The 19,948-nt window shown below is 46.3% G+C and overlaps 1 protein-coding gene across 3 annotated transcripts in view; it reads right to left on the bottom strand.

Annotated features, from left to right (window-relative positions):
* Osbpl10 (oxysterol binding protein like 10) overlaps positions 1 to 19,948 on the bottom strand; it is a 232,928-nt gene that overhangs the window by 152,351 nt on the left and 60,629 nt on the right. For all 3 annotated transcript variants that reach the window (XM_038324095.1, XM_038324096.1, XM_038324097.1), the window contains exons 2-3: positions 5,489 to 5,664; positions 1,501 to 1,580 (exon numbers count right to left, since the gene is read on the bottom strand). In XM_038324095.1, coding sequence (XP_038180023.1) covers positions 1,501 to 1,580; positions 5,489 to 5,664 — 256 coding nt within the window. The remainder of the gene's footprint in view (positions 1 to 1,500; positions 1,581 to 5,488; positions 5,665 to 19,948) is intronic.

The raw sequence follows: 19,948 nt of genomic DNA, 5'->3' as shown, positions 1-19,948 counted from the left end.
AGAGAGGAAATGGCTCAGGACAGGCCAAGAGGCTGATTATTCAAAGCAAGCAAGTAGAGGAAAAATGTTCCCCAGATAACATAAACTCCGTGGAAGAAATCATTCCCAACTGTATTCAGAGCCAGAGCAAGGTATAAAACCAACTACGGTGGCTCTCACCTACAAACCAGCACCCAGTAGGCTGAGACAAGAGATTTGTTGTGAGCCTGGGCTACTCAGTGAGACTTCTAGTCCCACTGTGGGTGGAGGGGCAACACCAAGAAACCTAAACTACTAAAAACATTTCACGGAGCCATTAGCTAAGAGACAAGCAGGTTACAGCTTGGGAAGGACTGGAAGCTTGAAGCATGGGATAAGGGGTATAGCTCAGTGGAAAAGCACTTGCCTACTGAGTGAAAGAAAGGCCTTGGGTTCAATCCCCAGCACTACAACATAAGAATACAAGTTTGACGTGTAGCCCTTTCTGTCAGATACATAGAACACAGAGAAACACACAGCCATGAGATGCTGTAACCAAGTCTGAACTAATGAGAAAGCCTCTACATGTTCATTGTAACCAACATACATTATTCTGCATAAAATGTATCTGGCAGTGGCATCCTGCATGTTAGTGATTGGCCAGACTCCAGAATAAATCATGAAAGTGCCCACCTTCCCTCCCCCTCACACAAAACACAAGATCCCCCTGAGATTCTGAGAGCAAAATCAGTCAAACATGCCAAATTTCCCAAGAACAGTTTATACACTTAGAAAGCAGGAGTTCCCTGCGAGTAGCTAATTGATATCAGGTCTTGGTTCCTACACCATCAAGTCTTTCTGAACCGTACCTCAGGGTGTTCTGTGAAATCTCCCACTCAAGCATTTCTCCAGACCAATTAGCAGCTGTCTGCACTGACAAGGGTAAGCACCTAATGCCCACAGAGCCAAGCCCTGGCCCCTGTGTGCCTCTGCCTTCTGCCACCAGGAACAGTCATTTCTTTGACATGGCTTTGAACTGAAATGCAGCAGGCAGAGATGAATTCTATGACACTGGGTAACTTTTAAAGTAAGTTGAGGGGATAGGGAGATGGCTCTACGGATAAAAAGCTTGCTGCACAGATATAAAGATCTGAGTTTGGATCCCCAGCCACCATGTAAAATTCCAGACGGGACACCAGCCTGTAATCCCCACATCTAGGGGAGTGGAGACAGGAAGCTTCCTGGAGCTCACTGACCAGTCAGCCAGGCCCAACTCATGAGAGATCGAGTTCAGTAAGAGACCCTGTCTCAAAAAAGAGACACCCAAACCCAACACCAACCTCTGGCTTCAATATGCATAAGTGCACACACACATACATGTGCACAGACATGGACATGATCATGAACACACAACTAAGATGCAATATATTTTCACCCCCCATCCCTGAAATAAATGGGGCTCCCATCACCCAGATGACTCAGAAGCCCCACTCATCCCTTCCCAGGTGACTGGGAAGCCCCCTTCCTCCTCTGCTTACCCACCTTGGAATTGGTCTCCATGTGGTATTTGGCACACGCTCGAAGCTGAGTCACCCAGAACTGTCTCTCCTTTGCATCCGCAGCTGAAACAGAGAGAGAGAGAGGAAGACTTGCCAAGATTGTCACCAAGCACAGCAACTGACTTGGACGTCCACCTCCAGGGGATGGAGCCTGACCGAGCACAAAGAACCAAATGACATTCAGACATCACACAGTAAAAAACGTCTTCCAAAATGCCAGTTACAGTCACTAATGATTAGGCCTTTTTTTTCTCTGCCTCCTCTGGAAAAGTCACCGTGTATTTAATAAAGGCAGAAGCAGGGACAGCACAAGCATTGTTTGTAAATGCCTCTCCATCTTCTGTGGCTAATAGAAGTCCTCCAGAGCCTGATGTTGTACAAAAGCATTTGCAAAGATTTGTGCAATGTGCAATGACTGAGCCAAGGAAGACGCCAAATGCTGCCTGGGTATGGTAATTTTAATTGGCCCCCATAATCTTATAGCTGTTGGCATTATTAGGAGGTATGACTTTGTTGGAGTGTATGGCCTTGTTGGAGGAAGTGTGTCACGGTAGGGGCAGGCTTTGAGGTTCCCTATGCTCAGGATGTCGCCCAGTGTCTCAGTTGACTTCCTGTTGTCTGCAAGATGTAGGACTCTCAGCCGCTCCCTCCAGCACCTCCTCTGCCTGCATGCTACCATGCTCCCCACCATGATGATAATGAACTGAGCCTCTGAAAGTGTAAGTGAGCCACCCAATTAAATGTTTCCTTTATAAGAGTTGCTGTGGCCATGCTGTCGCTTTAGAGCAACAGAAAACCCAAGACAATAATAACAGCAATAATAACAATATAGTCGTGCTGGGCGTGGTGGCATATACCTACATTCCTAGCATTCAGAAGACTGGGGCAAAAGGATCTAGAGTTCAAGGCCAACGAGGCTTAAGGGATCCAGTTCTGTGCCAGTATGGCTGGAGTGTAGAGCAAGACTTTATCTTTTTAAAAAGGGTTAGGAGCGGGTAGCGCTAGGGAGATGGGCCAGTTGGTAAAGCACTTGTTGTATAAGGATGAGGACTTGGGTCCAGAGTCTGAGCACCCATGTAGAAAGCCAGGCACTGTGGTACATTTCTGTAGCCCCAGTCCTGGGGAGCAGAGACAGGAGGATGCCAGGGACTTGCTAGACAGTCAGGCTAGTTGAATTGGTGAGACTTTATATCAAAAAATAAGGTGGTGAATGATTGAGAAAGATACCCAGTGCTGACTTCTGGCCTCCACACACATGTGTGCAAACACACATACACATGTGTGCGAGCATACACACACACACACACATGCGCACACACACATACAATGTAAAGGGGAGAGAGAGGAGAGATAAAAGCACAAGATAATCATGATCACACTTCCATCTACACCCACTTCTCAAATAATACACATAATTATTCTTATATGTTATGGACATACAAGTTCCAAAAACATCCAAGTCATCAATCAACATAACTGCAATTAACTACTTAATAGCACTAGAAAACTGACTGCAAACAGTAAGTATGCAAAATAGAAACTTATTCCTGTGGAAATTACACTCGTTTACAAAGACGAGCCCAAGTATCATTTGTCAAAACTCAGCTCCAGCCTTGATCTTCCATGTAAAGAAATCCAGAGCTAAGGTTGGAGAGACAGCTTAGTTCCCAGCATCCACACGGTGGCTCAGACCTGTCTGTGCCAAGGAACCCAACTCCATTGTGTTCAGAGAATGAGAAACAAACCATAAGAGCCTCATGGGTCAGACACAGCAAAGTAGTAACATGCAGAAAACTATCCTGTCAATTTGAAAGCTGATAAAGCTCAGCCAAAATTGTGCCTGAGTCATGCGGAGTTTTAACAATAATTTCAAATCTGCTAATAAAACTGCTCTTTAAAAACCTGAACAGGGCTGGAAAGATGACTCAGCAGTTAAGAGGACACACTGCTCTTGCAAAGGACCCTAATTTGGTTCCCAGCACCCACATCAGGCATCTCTCAAATGCTTGTAAATCCAGCTCCAGGAGGATCTGATGCCCTCTTCTGGCCTCCTCAGGTACTGCACACTCACATGCACAAACCCACACACAGATATACATACAATTTAAAAATAAAATCTTTTTTTTAATTGAAGCTTAATAATCCAGAGAATAGGAACAACTCACAAGCTGGGATGGCTCAACTATAGAATGTGTTGGCTTTGCGTCGCTATCAGCCACACATGTGGAGGGGAAATACCATTAAATTGTCCCTTCTGTGATCTCTGCAGTGACAATTTATTAAGCAATAAATGGCCAAGCAACACCAAAGACCACATAAATATAGTCAGCTGGAAGGAATACTGCAGGAATCCCAAAAGAGAGGCGGGGGGGAGGCAGTTTCAACTGTAGACTCTTTCATTTCAGGGCTTTTGGGCTGTTTTACAGCTTCTGAGATGGGGTTCATGTCTACATAATACAGAGCTATTAACTCAGTCTATCTCAGGTGGCGGCGGGGGGTGGGGGGAAGTTTGGCAGTAAAACAAGTGAAAATTGGACTGAGCGGCAGGAATCCAGGCCCTCAGCGTGACTTCACAGCCATCTCCGGCACAGTCCAAGGTGGATGAGAAGGGCTGTCTTTGATCCTTTGCTATTGCTTTGGAAAAGATAAAAAAAAAAAAAAAGGTATATAAGAAGGTAAAAAACGATCAGCCACCTATCGCAGCCTAGATTTGCTCAGGTCTTTAGAAATAACAATAACTGGGGTAGGGGGTATGTGGGTATAGGTGTGAATTGTGAGTGCCTATGTTGTGTGGTGCTTTATTTCTGCCAAGTTAACTGAATTTAGACTCAACATGGAAACGCTTCTAAGCATGTGTAAGGGCATTTACAGAGAGGCTTAACTGAGAAGGGAACGCCCACCCTAAATGTGGGCAGCACAATCCCCTAGGCTGAGACTCAAAGCATGCATCTCTCTTCTTTCTGGCTGTGGGCTCTATGGAAATCAGTAGCCTCCTGCCCCTGCCCCTGCCCCTGCCCCTGCCCCATGCCCTCCCCACTGTGACTGACCATGTCTCTCAAACTGTGAGCCAAAAGGAACCTTTCTCTCCTTAAGTGACTTTGTCGAGTATTTTGTCACTTTTAAGTAACTACCACAGCATTGCATGTGTGAGGGGTGCAGACATGCACAAGCACACACACGCACATACACAAACACACACACTTTGCTCATTATTTTATCAGAACCTTAAAAGGATGCAGCAGGACAGAATCCTGGCAAAATGATAATAAAATTATCCTGCAACAATCAGGCCCAGCATTTCTGTAATGGAGGTGCCTTGAGAGCGTGCAATGACTTCCCTCTACAGACATCCCACACACAGCAGTGCTCATGGGCACCACAATGCCAGGAAGTGATGAGCTGGTAGAACACGAAGAATAGGTCCTTTGCAGAGAGCAGGTCCCAGGAAACCTTTGGGAGAAAGGCCCTAGGACACTTAAAATGTTTGCTTTGTTCTTAGAGCACGACTCCTAACAAGGCAATGGAATGAAGATAAAGAAAGAAAGATGGGGTGGGGGGCTGTGAGAAAGAGAGACCGAGTCAGAGAGAGAATGAAAGAGTGGAGCCAGGGAGAGAGTGAGTACCCGCGCGCGCGCGAGCACGTGTATGTGTGTGTGTGTGTGTGTGTGTGTGTGTGTGAGAGAGAGAGAGAGAAAGAGAGAGACAGACAGAGAGAGAGACAGAGAGAGACAGAGACAGAGAGAGAGAGAGCTTAAAGAACAACTTCCAGGAGTCAGTTCTCTCCATCCATCAAGTAGGACCAGGGGTTCAAACTCAGGCTGTCGGTTTGGCAGCAGGAGCCCTTACCAGTGAACCATCTCTCCAGCTCTAAAGATATCCCCCCCCCCCCGCAGAAACAAAAGAGCCACCAATCAGAACCACGCCCGTAACAGTTATGAGGCCCTCACAATGTCACCAGAATGACAACGTACCTCTCAGCTTATACATCTCTCCGTTGGCAGAATACACGACCAGCATGTGGGGAGCTTCGTCACTCAGGGATACGATGGCTCCAGATAAAGACAGGACTCCTCGGGGCTTCTGGTGTTTGCTCTGCTCATTCACAAAATACTGCAGGAGGCCAGCCTCAAAATCCAGCACAAAGTACCTGAACAGAGAGACCACAGCACGTGACTTCTCTCCAGTCAGATCCCCGTCGCACAGCACAGTTAAGAGTGAGACCAAACCAAAAACAACATCAGAGCACCCAATCTACAAAGTCAGAGACCAGAACTCCTCTCAGGACTCAGAGGAACCACACAGGTAAGACAGCACCAACTGTGACAGCAGAAGGGACCCTGGGACACATCGCGTTCTTAGGAGACCACTGGCTCTCTACAGTCCAAAAGCTAAGACCCTCAGCAGATGGCAGATGAAGGCCAGCACCTAACTGCCATCCCCACCAGGCAGCAATGCCTTGTGACCTTCCGTTCTGTGGCTGTATAGTTCCATGTAATCATTTCCACGGGGCATGCATCACATGGGGTAACTTGAGTCTATGTTCTCAAGCCATGGTTCTCACACTCAGCTCAGAATAAGCTCTTAGTCCCTTTGAAGTGAAAGCTGGGTCTTTGTCTATACACACATCACACACACACATGGCATTGTACCCAGGATCTAACTCGCACCTTAGCACTAAGAAAAATCTCCCACTGTGAGAGCCATATTGTGCTCCGTGGCCATGCTGCAGACCCAGAGATTTCAACACCCTGCTTATCACAGTGCAAGCCAAGTCTGCCTTTTCAAAGGATTCAGAAATTACTGAGCTCAAGGCAAACCCCAGGATCTTGGGGTGGAGGTTGTCTCAGCCACAGAGGGGCTCACATGGAGGGGTTTCTAGGCTGTGTCTGCAGCACTGACTACCCACACACACACGTGAGTGGGATGCCCGGGGACTCTGAGGCTTGGGAAGTTATCCCACGCCCATGGGTCCACGTATTACCACTTACAAGTAACTGTGGTTATTTAAAAATAAAAAAAAAAAAAACTTTTTAATTGATGTCTTTTTTTCAAACGAGTTCTTAGGTGATAACTTGGGAACTTTCTGAGGCACTGTATAAATGATGTTATTTTTCTAGGGCAGAGGGGACTACCTTGTGTCACAGCCCAGGCTAGCCCCAAACTCTCAGCAATCCTCCTGCTCCAGACTATCCCGTGCTGGGTTAGCAGACAGGCACCAACCTTGGTTTGGGCAGTTCTGGGGATTACACCTGCTAGGTAAGCACTCAGTTGACTGAGTCAGTGCCCAGCCCCCAAGGATCCACTCCCAGCCCTCACACATGCTAGTCTCACGAACGCTAGGTAAGCACTCTCCCAACTGCTCCAAGCTTCTGGCCCTCCAAGAGTTGAAACACAAATGCAAAATAAACTGTTTGCACTAAAGAATATTAACCAAGTTTTCCTTTCAAGCCAGATGGGCCCAGGGACTGACACCTGGAACCCCAGGACTCAGGAGGTGGAGGCAGGAGGATTGCCTCATATGAGAGGCCAGCTTGGACTATATAATGAGTTCTAGGCCAGCTTGAACTATACTATAAGACTCTGTCTTAAAAATAAATAGGGCGCCTGCCTTTAATCTGCACACAGGAGGCAGAGGCAGGTGGATCTCTGTGAGTTCAAGGCCAGCCTGGTCTACAAAAGCTAATTCCAGGACAGACTCCAAAGCTACAGAGAAACCCTGTCTCAAAAAACAAAATAATATAAAATAAAAACCAAACAAATAAATAAATAAATAAAAATTTAAAAATAGGGGTTAGAGAGCTGTCTCTCTGTAGTTAAGAGCACTGACTGCTTCTGGGGGACCTGGGTCCAAGGAACCCATATATTCTACAACTCTCTGTAACACCAGTTCCAGGTCATCCAGCGCCCTCTTCTGGCCCCTAAGGATACTTCACACACATGGTACACAGGCATGCAGACAAAACACCCACACACATAAAGTAAATGATCTCAAGGTTAAAATAAGTATATAAGTAAAAAGCCAACTGTGGTGACACATGCCTTAATCCCAGCACGTAGGAGGTAGAAGCGGGAAGGTAAGGAGTTAAGGTAAGCAGGAAGTTAAGGCCATCCTCAGCCACATGATGAATATGAATCCATCCTAGGTTGCTACATGAGATATGTCTCAAGAAAAAAGGAGGGAAGGAATAGGGAGAGAGGAAGGAAGGAAGGAAGGAAGGAAGGAAGGAGGGAGGGAGGGAGGGAGGGAGGGAGGGAGGGAGGGAGGGAGGGAGGGAGGGAGGGAGGAGGAAATCATATACTTATTTTCTAAATATAGTTCAAATGTTTATCTTATCAGAGGGATAGGATGGTGTCTACAGACGTTAAGGGTTTTAGCACAGAGGGACAGTGTGTTCCTTCAGCATGGCCTTTCAAAGTAAATTCGGCTGGAGACAGACAGATGACAGTCATGCACCTGGCACCAAAGCCATTCCTGACGGTCACAGCTCCTGGGAAGAAAGAAATTAAACTTGGCTTCCCGCGGGGTCACGGCTCTGTCAGGCCCAGCCCGGAGCTGTATCTGAAAGTCAGTGCTCTCATTCTGAGGAAAGTGAACCATATTTCTGGATTAGGCTGCATTAGCCAAATAAAACTGCCAGATAAAACTCTAAAGGTCTTAAACGGTTGAAACGAACCTAACCTCCACAACCTGAGAGGGTGTGTATGTGTGTCTTTGTGTCTGTGAGTGTGGGGGTGTGTGAGAGTGTACATGTGTGAGCATATGTGTGCCTCTGTGTGTGTGTCTATGTTTGTGAGTGTGTGGGGAGTGTATATGTGTGTATATTTTGAGCTGTAATAAGCAATTTTGCTGCTGTGCAGGTGAACTAAATGGGGTACAGAGACCATTTTCATTGCTAAATTATATTTAGATGATTGCTCTGGGGGAAGAGAAGAGAGTTAGTGGGAGGAGCCAGATCAACCCAAGAAGAAAGCCCCCTTTGTTCTAGTGGCCTGGCTTCTGGAGAGGCCCCGCAGGGCTCCTAGGCTGGGTAAGGCCTTTCTGGAAGGACTGAAGACATGAATCCATCACTAACATCCTTAGATGCATCCTGGTGCACACAAATGCCAAGCGCATACAGGCCCTCACACTCCAGTCCATAAACACCTGTGCATATGACACTCACACCTGTCTTCACACATGCACCCACACACACTCAGACAACCCAAGCCAGCATGCCTACACAGCCACAGCCTCGCTCACACCTGTCTCGGCACATGCAACCACGCATGTCCACACTCACTCATGGGCAAGTGAATGAGCTCTCAGAGCCATGATTCCCCTCTTTGCAAAAGCCAAAATAAAAAGCTGGTTGGTTTTCTCCTGTGTTCCCACCATCTCTGTGGCCTACAGGTCAATCTGCTTAGGCAGCAACCCCTTCCCAATGTGTATATCACAATCCATGTAGACTGTAACCTCCTCCCAACATGTACATTACAATTCTAAATGCAGACCCTCCTAGTTTCTGTTGCTATAATAAAACACCCTAACCAAAAGCCAGGTAGGAGAAAGGGCTTGGGTTTATTTGGCTTATAAGTCCAGGCTAGTCTACCATCAGTCACACCCACAGTCTTTGTTTCTGCCACTTCTCCTCTCTGTACAGCTCAGCATATCCTCCCACAGGGGATGGAGTCACTCATAGCGGGCTGGGTCCTCTTACATCAATTAACTATCAAAGACAATCCCAACAGGCACACCCACAAGCCAGCATGATCTGAATAATCTCCCAGGTGAAACTCTGCCCAGGTTAATTTCATCTTGTGCCAAAGTTGAAATTTAAAACTAACCACCACATGGAAAAAAAACAAAACAAAACAAAACCTTTTCTCCAATGTGTACAATGCAACCCTAAATATAAACTGAAACCTGATATGGGATGTCCTTCTGCACATTACAAAAATGTGTTGCTTTTATTGGTTGATGGATAAAGCTGCTTGGCCTATGGCAGGGCAGAATATACCTGGGTGGGCAATCCAAGCAGAGATAAGGGGAGAAAGAAGGTGGAGTCAGGGAGAAGCCAGTGAGCCCTGTAGAAACAAGATGTACTAGAGAACGAAGCCGTGTGGTGATACACAGATAATCAGAAATGGATTCATTTATATGTAAGAGCTAACCAGTAATAAGCTTGAGCCATTGGCCAAGCAATTATCATTAATATTAAGCCTCTGAATGATTATTTTATAAGCACCTTCAGGGACCAGCGGACGGGAGAGAAACAGGTCCAGTGGTTCCGGGCTAGACAGAGAAATTCATCCAGTTACAGTAACCCCTTCCCAATATGCACGTTACAATCCCAAAGTCACACCACAACCTTTCCCAGTGCTCATACCGCAACCATAAGGCTGCACCGTGCCTGAAGCCAGTGCGCTAACTGTAATGAGACTACTTGGTTAACCTACAACAAGGCCCACAAGATGGGACTTCAGGGTAGTCTGTGTTCTTTTCTAAGGGAGAGGAGGGCCACAGAAACACAGCTGGCAGAGCGTGTGACATTCCTCATTGTAGTGACAAGATACACGGCAAAGGTAACCGCTGTGGCATATTAGTTTAAGACGTGTTACACTGGTTTATGCTGCAGAATATTTGCTCAGTCGTGCAAAGATGTGTTCATTCTTTTATGTTGCATTTGTTTAACTCTGTGGAGCTGAGTTACTTTGCCTGCCTAAAACACCTGATTGGTCTAATAAAGAGCTAAACTGCCAATAGCAAGGCAGGGGAAAGGATAAGCAGGGCTGACATGCAGAGAGAATAAATGAGATGAGAAATCTTTTTAAAAAGAGAGAAAGAGAAGAGCGAGAAGAAAAGGAGAAGAGGACACCAGGGGTCAGCCACCCAGTCACACAGCCACAGAGCAAGGAGGAAAGGAAAACATATAGAATAAAGAAAGTAAAAAGCCCAAAGGCTAAATATACCTAAAGAGAAATGGGACAAGTGAAGTTAGAAAAGCTGGCAGAAACAAGCCCAGCTAAGGCCAGGCATTAAGTAAGAGTAAGTCTCCATGTATTTATTTGGGAGCTGGGTAGTGGGCCCCCCAAAGAGTAAAAAGAAAAAAAAAAAACCTACATTTTGGTATTCCTATGTGAGGCCCGTATTTCATGTGAGGCCCAAGGGAGCTGGCAAAAAAAAGAAAGGAAGGAAGGAAGGAAGGAAGGAAGGAAGGAAGGAAGGAAGGAAGAAAGAAAGAAAGAAAGAAAGAAAGAAAGATATGGCTCCTTTAAGAGAGTCTGTCACACAGCAAAGCATTTGCACGGCCATTTTCACACTGCACAGAGACAAAAACCTAGGGAAAATATGCCTGCCACAGTGCAGGGCACTGGCATTCCAGAACTGAGGGGTTGAATGTAGTTCTTGATCACCTACCTCCACCTGGCCTTGCGAGCTTCAGGCTTGGCACTTAAACATCCGAGAAGCCGGCAGAACCGGCTGCCAAAGCTGCAGCAGAGGTTTAGCAGTTAAGACTCATGTGGTCAAAACAGACTAAAAGCAGTTAAAGATGTCCAGACAGAAAAAAACTACACAGGTTCCAGTGTGATCAACAATGTATGTAGGCTTAAGGAAAGAAAAATGGTATGGACAAAAAAAGTAAATAGTTTATAAATGATAAAATCTTTAAAGAAAGAAGTAAAGTAATATAGAAAGGAATAACCCATGTAGAGCTGGGAAATTCACTGAGTCTGGATCCTGCATGATGCTGTGTTAATTTTAAATTTTTTGAATGCTGATGAGCACTTGACAGCTGTTGACAGACATGGGACTGTGAACAAGACGGCTTAATTGAACCAACCTAGATACTTTAGGGGTATCTTAACTTTAAAAAAGAGGACAAAATGTATTATGTTGAGAAGAAGTTATGCTTTTGTTTCCACGAAAAACCAAAGGCCATGAATTCATTCCAGGTTAACATGGGCCCGTTTGATGGAGGGAGAGCACCTGGATCTTGGCAGGTGACATACATCAACAAAGTTACAGCTGGTCTTCCCAGGACTTCGCCATTATCTCAGTTGTCTTAGGGACCCTAAAGATGCCTTGACCCACAGACAACAAGAAGCAGTTTAGAGAACACGATGCCCACATTCCCAAGAGTAGAGTGGATGGTCTTTGGTTATTTGGTGGGTTATGGATTTGTTATTATCTAGAGGAATATAGGATAAAAAGATAACTATTAATCTCAGATATTTCGCATTGGCATAGATTTGGGCATATTAATACAAATTTAAAGTTATTTCTGTTATATCATATTTATGTTTATACTCTTGTTTGGGGTATTGTGCTTATACAGCTCACTTAAAAATGCAATGTATAATTAAGAAAATGAAGTAGTTAATCTATAATAATCAAGCTTATAGTCACATTAGGTATGTTTTCAGGGTTAAACAGGCATAGTTTAGACAGATGATTTTCAAACTCTTCAGAGGCCTACAGACTATGATATTTAAGATGTTTAATAACCTAAGAGTTTTTTCACGACAATGAGACACATCTGCCACTGGCAGAACCAATTTATTTCATAGAAGGATGATAGGCATCAAAGAAACTTCATATGGAGTTTGCTTTCATTGTGACAAGGCTCGTCATTGGCAAGAAGCTGCTCATGCCTTGACTGCTGACAGAATGCTGTGCACACTGTACAAGTGGGACACAGGAAAAAGGCTGTTGAACTTTGCCAAGACAAATCAGGACAGTCCTTTGAGATTCCTGCTTCCCTGAAAAGTCTGCCAGATATTCTAGGCCTGTATTCTGAAGACTGGATGTCCCAACATTGCAGAGGAACTTTGGTTGACTAACCAGGCAGCCAGATGTCTGTTATTAGGTAATATTACATCCTTCTAGAGTCTTTGATGGCATTAAAGACTAAATAGAGTTGTGTTTTCCTTAGCTATGATAGAAAGTAAATTAGATATAAAAATTTGGAATCACTAAGACAGACAATGGAGAATTTTCTCTGAATTTTCTAAATATAGACAGACTGAATATTGTAAATGTAACTGGATTACTGTTTTGTTGTATATAGTTTTATTATATAAAATTAAAATCCTTTCTTTTTATTTAGAAAAAAGGGGGAAATATTGTAAAATATTAGTTTAAGATGTGCTACACTCATTTATACTGTGGAATATTTGTTTAATGATGCAAAGATGTTTTGAATTCTTTTATGTTGCATTTGTTTAACTCTGTAAAGTTGTTTACTTTGCCTGCTTGAAACACCTGATTGGTCTAAAAAAGAGTTAAGTGGCCAATAGCTAGACAGAAGAGAGGGATAGTTGGGGTTGCCAGGCAGAGAGAATAAATAAGAGGAGAAATCTTACAAAGAGAGACGAGTGAGAAGCAAGAAAAGAAAAAGCAGAGGAGGATGCCAGGGGCCAGTTACCCAATCACGCAGCCAGTCACAGAGTAAGAAGGAAAGAAAGATAAATAGAATAAAGAAAGGTAAAATGTCCATAGGCAAAATGTAGTTAAAGAGGAACAGGATAATTTAAGTATTAAAGTTGGCTAGAAACAAGCCTGGTTAAGGCCGGGCATTCATAAGTAAGAATAAGTCTCTGTGTGTTTATTTAGAAATTGGGCAGTGGGACCTCAAAGAGTTAAAAAAAAAAAAAAACTATAGGCAACGGTTTATTTTAGTTCTCAGTCTGTTATGATGGGGAGGGCGTGGCTACAGGGGTGTGAGGCAGCTGGTCACATTGCTCCCACAGCCGGAATTAAGTAGACAGATGAACACTCGTGCTCAGCTCAGTTTCCCCTTTTTATTCCATCTAGGGCCCTAGCTCCTGCGAATGGTGTGACCTACAGTCAAGGTGGGTTCTCTCTCCTCAGCGAGGCCTTTCTGCAGACTCCCACACAGACAGGCCCCGAGGTGTGTCATCTAGGTGATTCAAAACCCAGTCCCAACTGAGCATCAGAATTAACCAGCATGTGGGGCTTCACGCTCAGCCTCAGGGTGGGCAGCTGTACTTGGGCTCTTTCTCATGGGTCTGTGTGGGTCACATGTTCTGGGTACATGGATTCACATTATGGTTAAAGACAAAATAGCTCAAAAAAGTCCAGCAAGGTTTGGAAGGAGACAATTCTAGTTCCACAGCCAAGGATTCACTCGACTTGTTGATCTTGCCTTTTCTTTTTTTTTTCTCCTACAACAGGTTCTCATGTAGCTCAGGATAGCCTGAAAATCACTATGTAGCTAAGGATAGCCTTGAGAAATTTCTGATCTTCCAACTCCAGAATGCCAGACAAGTGTGTGCTATCACACCTGGTTTATGCACACAAGAAACTGAACTCAGGGATTAGTACATGCTGGGCAAGCGCTCTACCAACTGACTCACAGTCTTGGACCTCCATTTCTTTATTTTTTTTTTATTTAATGATTATCATCATTGTCATCTTCATTATTTGTGTGTGTGTGTCTGCATGCACACTCACACACACGTGCACACAGGTACCAACAGCATGCATGCAGAGTTCGCAAGACAGCTTTTGAGAATCGGTTCTCTCCATCATGTGGGCCCTGGGGCTTGAACTCAGATCTTCAGGGTTGTGTGGCAGATGCTATTCCCACTGATCCACCTCACCAGCATGCATTTCTCAGAATGATTTACTGGGCCCCTATTATGTCCCAGTTTTCCTGCGGGGGTGTTGAGAGGTAAGAGAGGGGGTATAAAGCCTAGACTCCAGCTGTGACACTGTATCACGGCAGAAGCGAGTCAATTAGTCGGCTGTAACTTGTAAGAGCTTCCCAGGGTTGAGGAACTGAGGTCTGGGATGAGGAAACAGAATTGAAGAGTCACGGACTTGAGCACGGTGAAGGGAAGAGGGGGGTGACCCCATGGTACCTGGAATAGGAGCCGTCTTCACATCAAGAGGCCTCAGCAGAGGGTGGCAAGCGGTTACCCATAGTATGGGAAAAGGCTGGGGGAAACCTTGTCAAGCAGGGAGGGACGGAGTCACCTACTACAGGGGTTCTATCTTTCCCAGCACGGACTAGGAAGGCGAACCAGCTCTGACCCCCAGTGTCAGCTGCACACCCAGCTGAGACTGTCCTAAGCACCAAGTCTGGCTGTCCCCATGACTGTCCTGCTATGCAAATAGTTCACGGAGGCCAGGCCAACAGAAAAGGCATTGTGCTCTCTGCAGAGAGGGACAAGCCAATGCACCTGGAAACGCTGTCAATTAAAGCAGCGAAGATGCCCCACAGGTGCACTGTGAGAACCAAAGGCCTCCTGAGATGGAGGCTACAGACCAATTTGGAGTAAAGCACAGACTAGTCAGGGGTCTAACCAGAAGGTTCATGAGGGAGGGGACTGCACACTCTCCTGGGTTCCCCCACATCTGGGCACAGAGGCAGCTGAAGCCTGAGCAGGCCCCAGCCCCCACACACTCTAGAGCTGTCAGAAGACTGACAGAAAGTCAAAGCCAGGGCAGACACGAAAACAACCCAAAGTGGAGTATGGCCAACCAACAAGCAGGACTGCAACAGAGCCTCTGGGTAAAGGGTACTGTCACACAGTCTCTGAGGGGTACTGCCACACAGTCTCTGAGGGGTACTGCCACACAGTCTCTGACAGACCCAGCAAATTATAGGAACACACAGCAAGAGCATGGACAGAATTTCACCTCAGTGGTACAACAGGAAGCCAGCTGCCACCTGTAATCCAAGCATCTGGGAAGCTGAGACAGGAAGATGAAGTTCAAGATGAGCCTGGACTACACAGCAAGTTTGAGGCCAGCCTGGGCTACACAGTAAGATCTTATTTTTAAGGAAGAAAAAGATGCATAACCCAGTCAGAATCGGGCAGAAGATCCCACTTTGCCAACCAAGGTGAAAAGGTTAACAATGCATTGTTTCCTTTCTGATTGTTATAAGATGCTTTAAGGGAGGGAGGAAAGGTTTGCTTGGGCTCATTGAGGGGATTCAGTCCGTCATGACAGGAGACACGATGGCAGAAGCGTGACACAGTTGGTCACATCGTGTCAGTAGGGCAAAGCAGAGAGAAAGATAAACAATGGTGCTCAGCTCACTTTTCCTCTTTATTCATCCTGGGACCCCAGCCTACGGATGGTCCCACCCACATCAGGGTGGGTCTCTCTCCGCAGTTAAACCTCTCTGGAACACCCTCAGACACACCAAGGTGGGTGATTCCTGAGTGATTCCAGCCCAATGAGGTTGACGGTTGTGTTGCGTGGTTTTAATTATAAACATGGAAAAACCTAGAATCAACAGGAGTAGCTCAGTGAGCAACTGTCTAGGTCAGGTTGGCCTGTGGGCGTGTTGGGAGGAGACTGTCTTGATTCCATTAACAGAGGTGAGAAGACCCAGCCTGTAAGTGGGCATCACCATTCCCGATGCTCCTGGACTATGGTAGAGAAAGCTGGAGGGTGTCACTCAGGCATGCGGGCATCCATCCCTGCTGTTAACTGCAACCGCGATGCATCCAGCTGTTTTACATTCCCACTACCCAGACTTCCCAGCCATGATGGACTGTAAGCCTAAGCCAGGAGCTTAAATAAACCGTCTCTTCCCTAGGTTGTATTTTTATCAAGCTGTAGGATCACGGCAGCAGAAACTAAACTGGGGTGGCCGTGTAGATGAAACACCACACAATTATACGAGAAGAGACACTCCATAGTCGTTAGCAAAATGCAAATGAAAGCCCCATAAGCCCCATTTCACACACACTTGCAATGCCGACAATAAACAGACACACAACAGTAAGCAGTGAGGATGTGGGAATCTGCAACCTTCCCGCAGAGCTGGGAGGAAAGTCAGCACTTGCTGGGGAAGCACAGCCAGGCGCGCCTAGGAGTCTAAGCAGGAATGGAGCACAATTACTGGCACCTAAAGAAGCCGGAGTGAACACGCAGAGCAGTAGTCCTTAGAGCAGGCAAGAGCGGGAACCCATCAACTGGTGTGCAGATGAAAACGACGGACGTCTACTGCGGGACACCATTCAGCAATCAGAATGAAATGAACCGGGCTTCGACGGGGGGGGGGGGGGGGGGGGGGATCAATAGCATGCGAGGCTTAAGCAGCCGGAGGCAAAAGATGACATGTGGTCAGATTCTGTTTGTGAGAAACGTCCAGACAAGGGGAAGAGAGACACGGGATGAATCACAGCTTCTGGGGGCTGAGGGTGGTGTTGGAACTAAAGATGACAATAAACTCCAGCAGCCGTGTTTAATACACAATTCTGCAGAAAGGAATGCCAGCGTGGGGAAAGCAGAAAGAGCTGACATGTTGACTTGGGACACGACAGTGTTTTATGAAGTCCCTGGATCATGAGAAATTTCTGACCTCTCTTCCATGGGCCAGGATGTCCACCTTCCCTAATTCCCCACCTGTTGATTTAGGACAAAAATCTTACCTGCCAATCGTTTGGGGCTTGAGACTGTCCACTTCTCTGATCAAGGGTTTGTCCTGTAGCAGACACCTGTAACTTTCCAATTCCCACCCAGAGTTCTGAGACAAGCAAGGGACAACACCATGGGGGGAGAGGGGCCTAGGGTCTCCTGCTCACCTGTGACTCTATCTACTCTTAAGGCGCCTTATGCTGAAAATGTGATAACAGTATGAACTACAAAGTTGCGTGTGTGTGTGTGTGTGTGAGAGAGAGAGAGACAGAGAGAGAGAGGGGGGGGGGAGGGAGGGAGGGAGGGAGGGAGGGAGGGAGGGAGAGAGAGAGAGAGAGAGAGAGAGAGAGAGAGAGAGAGAGAGAGAGAGAGTATATGTTGTGGGATATTTAACATAACTCTGAAACTCCAAGACTGTGTTAATAAAATTAACCTTAGACCAGGGGAGGAGCCAGCAACTAATTGACAGGAATTAGTCATAGAGAGGACGGAGGAGCCAGGAAGACCAATACAGAGACACACAGAAAGGAATAGAGAGAGACTAAGAGTTTTGAAATCTTTTTGGTTTGGGACAAGCAGGGAGATGCTTCTCTTGCTGGGTCTCCAGCCCAAAAGGGAGATCAGCCAGTCCCTTCTTGACTTCTCTGATCTGGCAGGTTCTCACCCCAACATCTGACTCCTGATCTTTATGGATAGGTAGAACGATAGAGACTAGGTAAAACCTACATTTGGCAGCCACAGTTGAGCTGATGACAAAGGACCAGAAACCATGCCAGGAAGGAGGGAAGTGGGTAGGAGTGGGTTTGAACACAAGGAACTATAGCATCCAACAGAGAGGTAGACAGAGGAAATAAAGAGGGGGGGGGCAGGAAAAGGCAGAGAGCCTGTGAGAAGGATGTGCCCCACTTTCACTGCGAGGAGCAGGAATGTTGACACATTGACACCGTTAAGAACTGCCAGGAGGTAACTTGACGGCTGAAACCAGGTGTGGCAGAAACAGGCCTACTACCCACTAAGCATCCATTTTCTCTTCTCTCTCCAACTAACAGAGCACAAAGCTGCTGCCATGGTGCTCACCCAAGCACAGGGGGCCCCGGTAGCCATGGAATGAGCCTCTGGAAGCATGAGTCAAAAACAACTCTTCCTCCTTAAGCTGTCTCTGTCATCGGCAGACACAGAGCAACACAGAATTAACAGCACTGCATGAAGCCAACAGGTCCTTCCTCCTGGGCCAATGGGGACAGCTTTACATTTTTTTTCAGATTTATTTTATAGCACGTGTATGAGTGTTTTGCTTGCATACATGTCATGCGCCATGTGCATCCCTATGCTCACAGTGGTCAGAATAGAGCATCAGATCCCCAGAAGTGTCGTTACAAGTGGTTGTAAGCTACCACGTGAGTGCTGGAAACTAAACCTGGGTCCTTTGCAAGAGCAGCAAGCGCCCTTAATTACCCATCCAATTCTCCAGCCTGCGAATGTCTTTAACACATTGAATTATGATGCTCGCTGCTTCCCCCAACAGCTGGGTACCTGTACTTGCCCAGTGTTGAACTGGTAACTGTTTCTTCTCTCGACCCCTGACAGAAACAGTGTCTGAAAGATTACAGAATGGTCCGCAGTGAGCTGAAGCACCTACTGCACAGAAACTATTAACATCTGTGGGAAATGTGGTATGGAACCAAACCTGTGGTCCCTCCGAGGGAGCGGGAACGGTACGTGATAGCTCTGGTCCTTGCTTCAGCACAGAGATTGATAATTTAGTCACTGATTGATAATTGATAATCAGCACACTGATTGATAATAAACCACATGACTGCCGAATCCACATGCCCAGGACTGGAAATAACGCCTAGTGCACCCACTGCTTCTTACATATGAAAGTCATAATAAGGCTATATTAATTTTAAGAAACTCAGGCTAATGACCAGATGACAGCTGTATGACCAATCACTCACCAATCAGAAAGCATCCAAACCCCAGCATCCGCTTAGAAACCCAGACAACTGCCATCATACTGAAAATCCCTTGTAGAAGAAAAGACTATTGTCACATGGGTTTTCAGATGTCTCGAAAAACAGCAACGACTCTCAAAAGACTGTGTGGATCAGAAGTCGGCATCAATCAGATGTCTTTCTCAATTGCTCTCACCACAGGTTTGGAGACAAGGTCACTCACTGAGCCTGGGGCTCCCTGATGGGCTAGACTGGTTGGCAAGCAAGGCCCTTCCAGCACCGGGCTGCCTGGCTTTTCACGTGAGTGGCGGGGTTGTTGTTTCTTTAGCTGGTGTATCTAGAGCTGGGGCTTCATGCCAGTGCCAGACTGTGGAAAACAACAGCAAGTGTAGAGAAAAATAAAAACAGCCAGTAATCCTTGCCTCGCCTTATGATGTAGAAGGTAGGTACGAAGAGCACCCGTTTGGCAACATGAGGAAACCTAGGCACAGAGAGGCCGACTAACTCCCTCGTTTTAGAGCTAAGCCACAGCAGGTGTGATCTGTGGGCAGGAGGTGAAGCTCTGGGCAGCTTGCCTAGCATGGGTGACACCCTGTGCTCAATCCCCACCACCAACAAAAACACATAAGGACGGAGCAGATGTAGCCGCGCCCTCTCCATCCCTACACTACACTGCTTTCTTCAGAGAGCAGAGTCAGTGAGAATTTCCACCTTAGGACACAGAACATCAGCTTCAAAAATAAAGTTTTAAATTTTGATTTTGATTTTATGTATTTGGGTGTTTTGCCTGCATGCAAGCCTGGCTACCATATGCATGCAGTGTCCACAGAGGCCAGAAGGGGGCATCAAATCCCTGGACCTGGCAGATGATTAGAAGACTCCATGTGGGTGCTGGGAACTGAACAGGAGTCCTCTGGAAAAGCAGCCAGCACTGAGCCATCTCTCCACAACCCCCAATTATTTTTTAAGATTTTAGTGTGTGTGTGTGTGTGTGTGTGTGTGTGTGTCACTGTGTGTGTGTGCATGACTGCAGCTGCCTGTGGAGAAGAGCCATCAGATGCCCTGGAACTGGGGTTACAGGTGGTTCTGAGCTCCCT

The sequence above is a fragment of the Arvicola amphibius genome, chromosome 3 (assembly GCF_903992535.2).
Source record: "Arvicola amphibius chromosome 3, mArvAmp1.2, whole genome shotgun sequence".
Classification (NCBI taxonomy): Eukaryota; Metazoa; Chordata; class Mammalia; order Rodentia; family Cricetidae; genus Arvicola; species Arvicola amphibius.
This window is presented reverse-complemented; position numbering and strand designations above follow the sequence as displayed.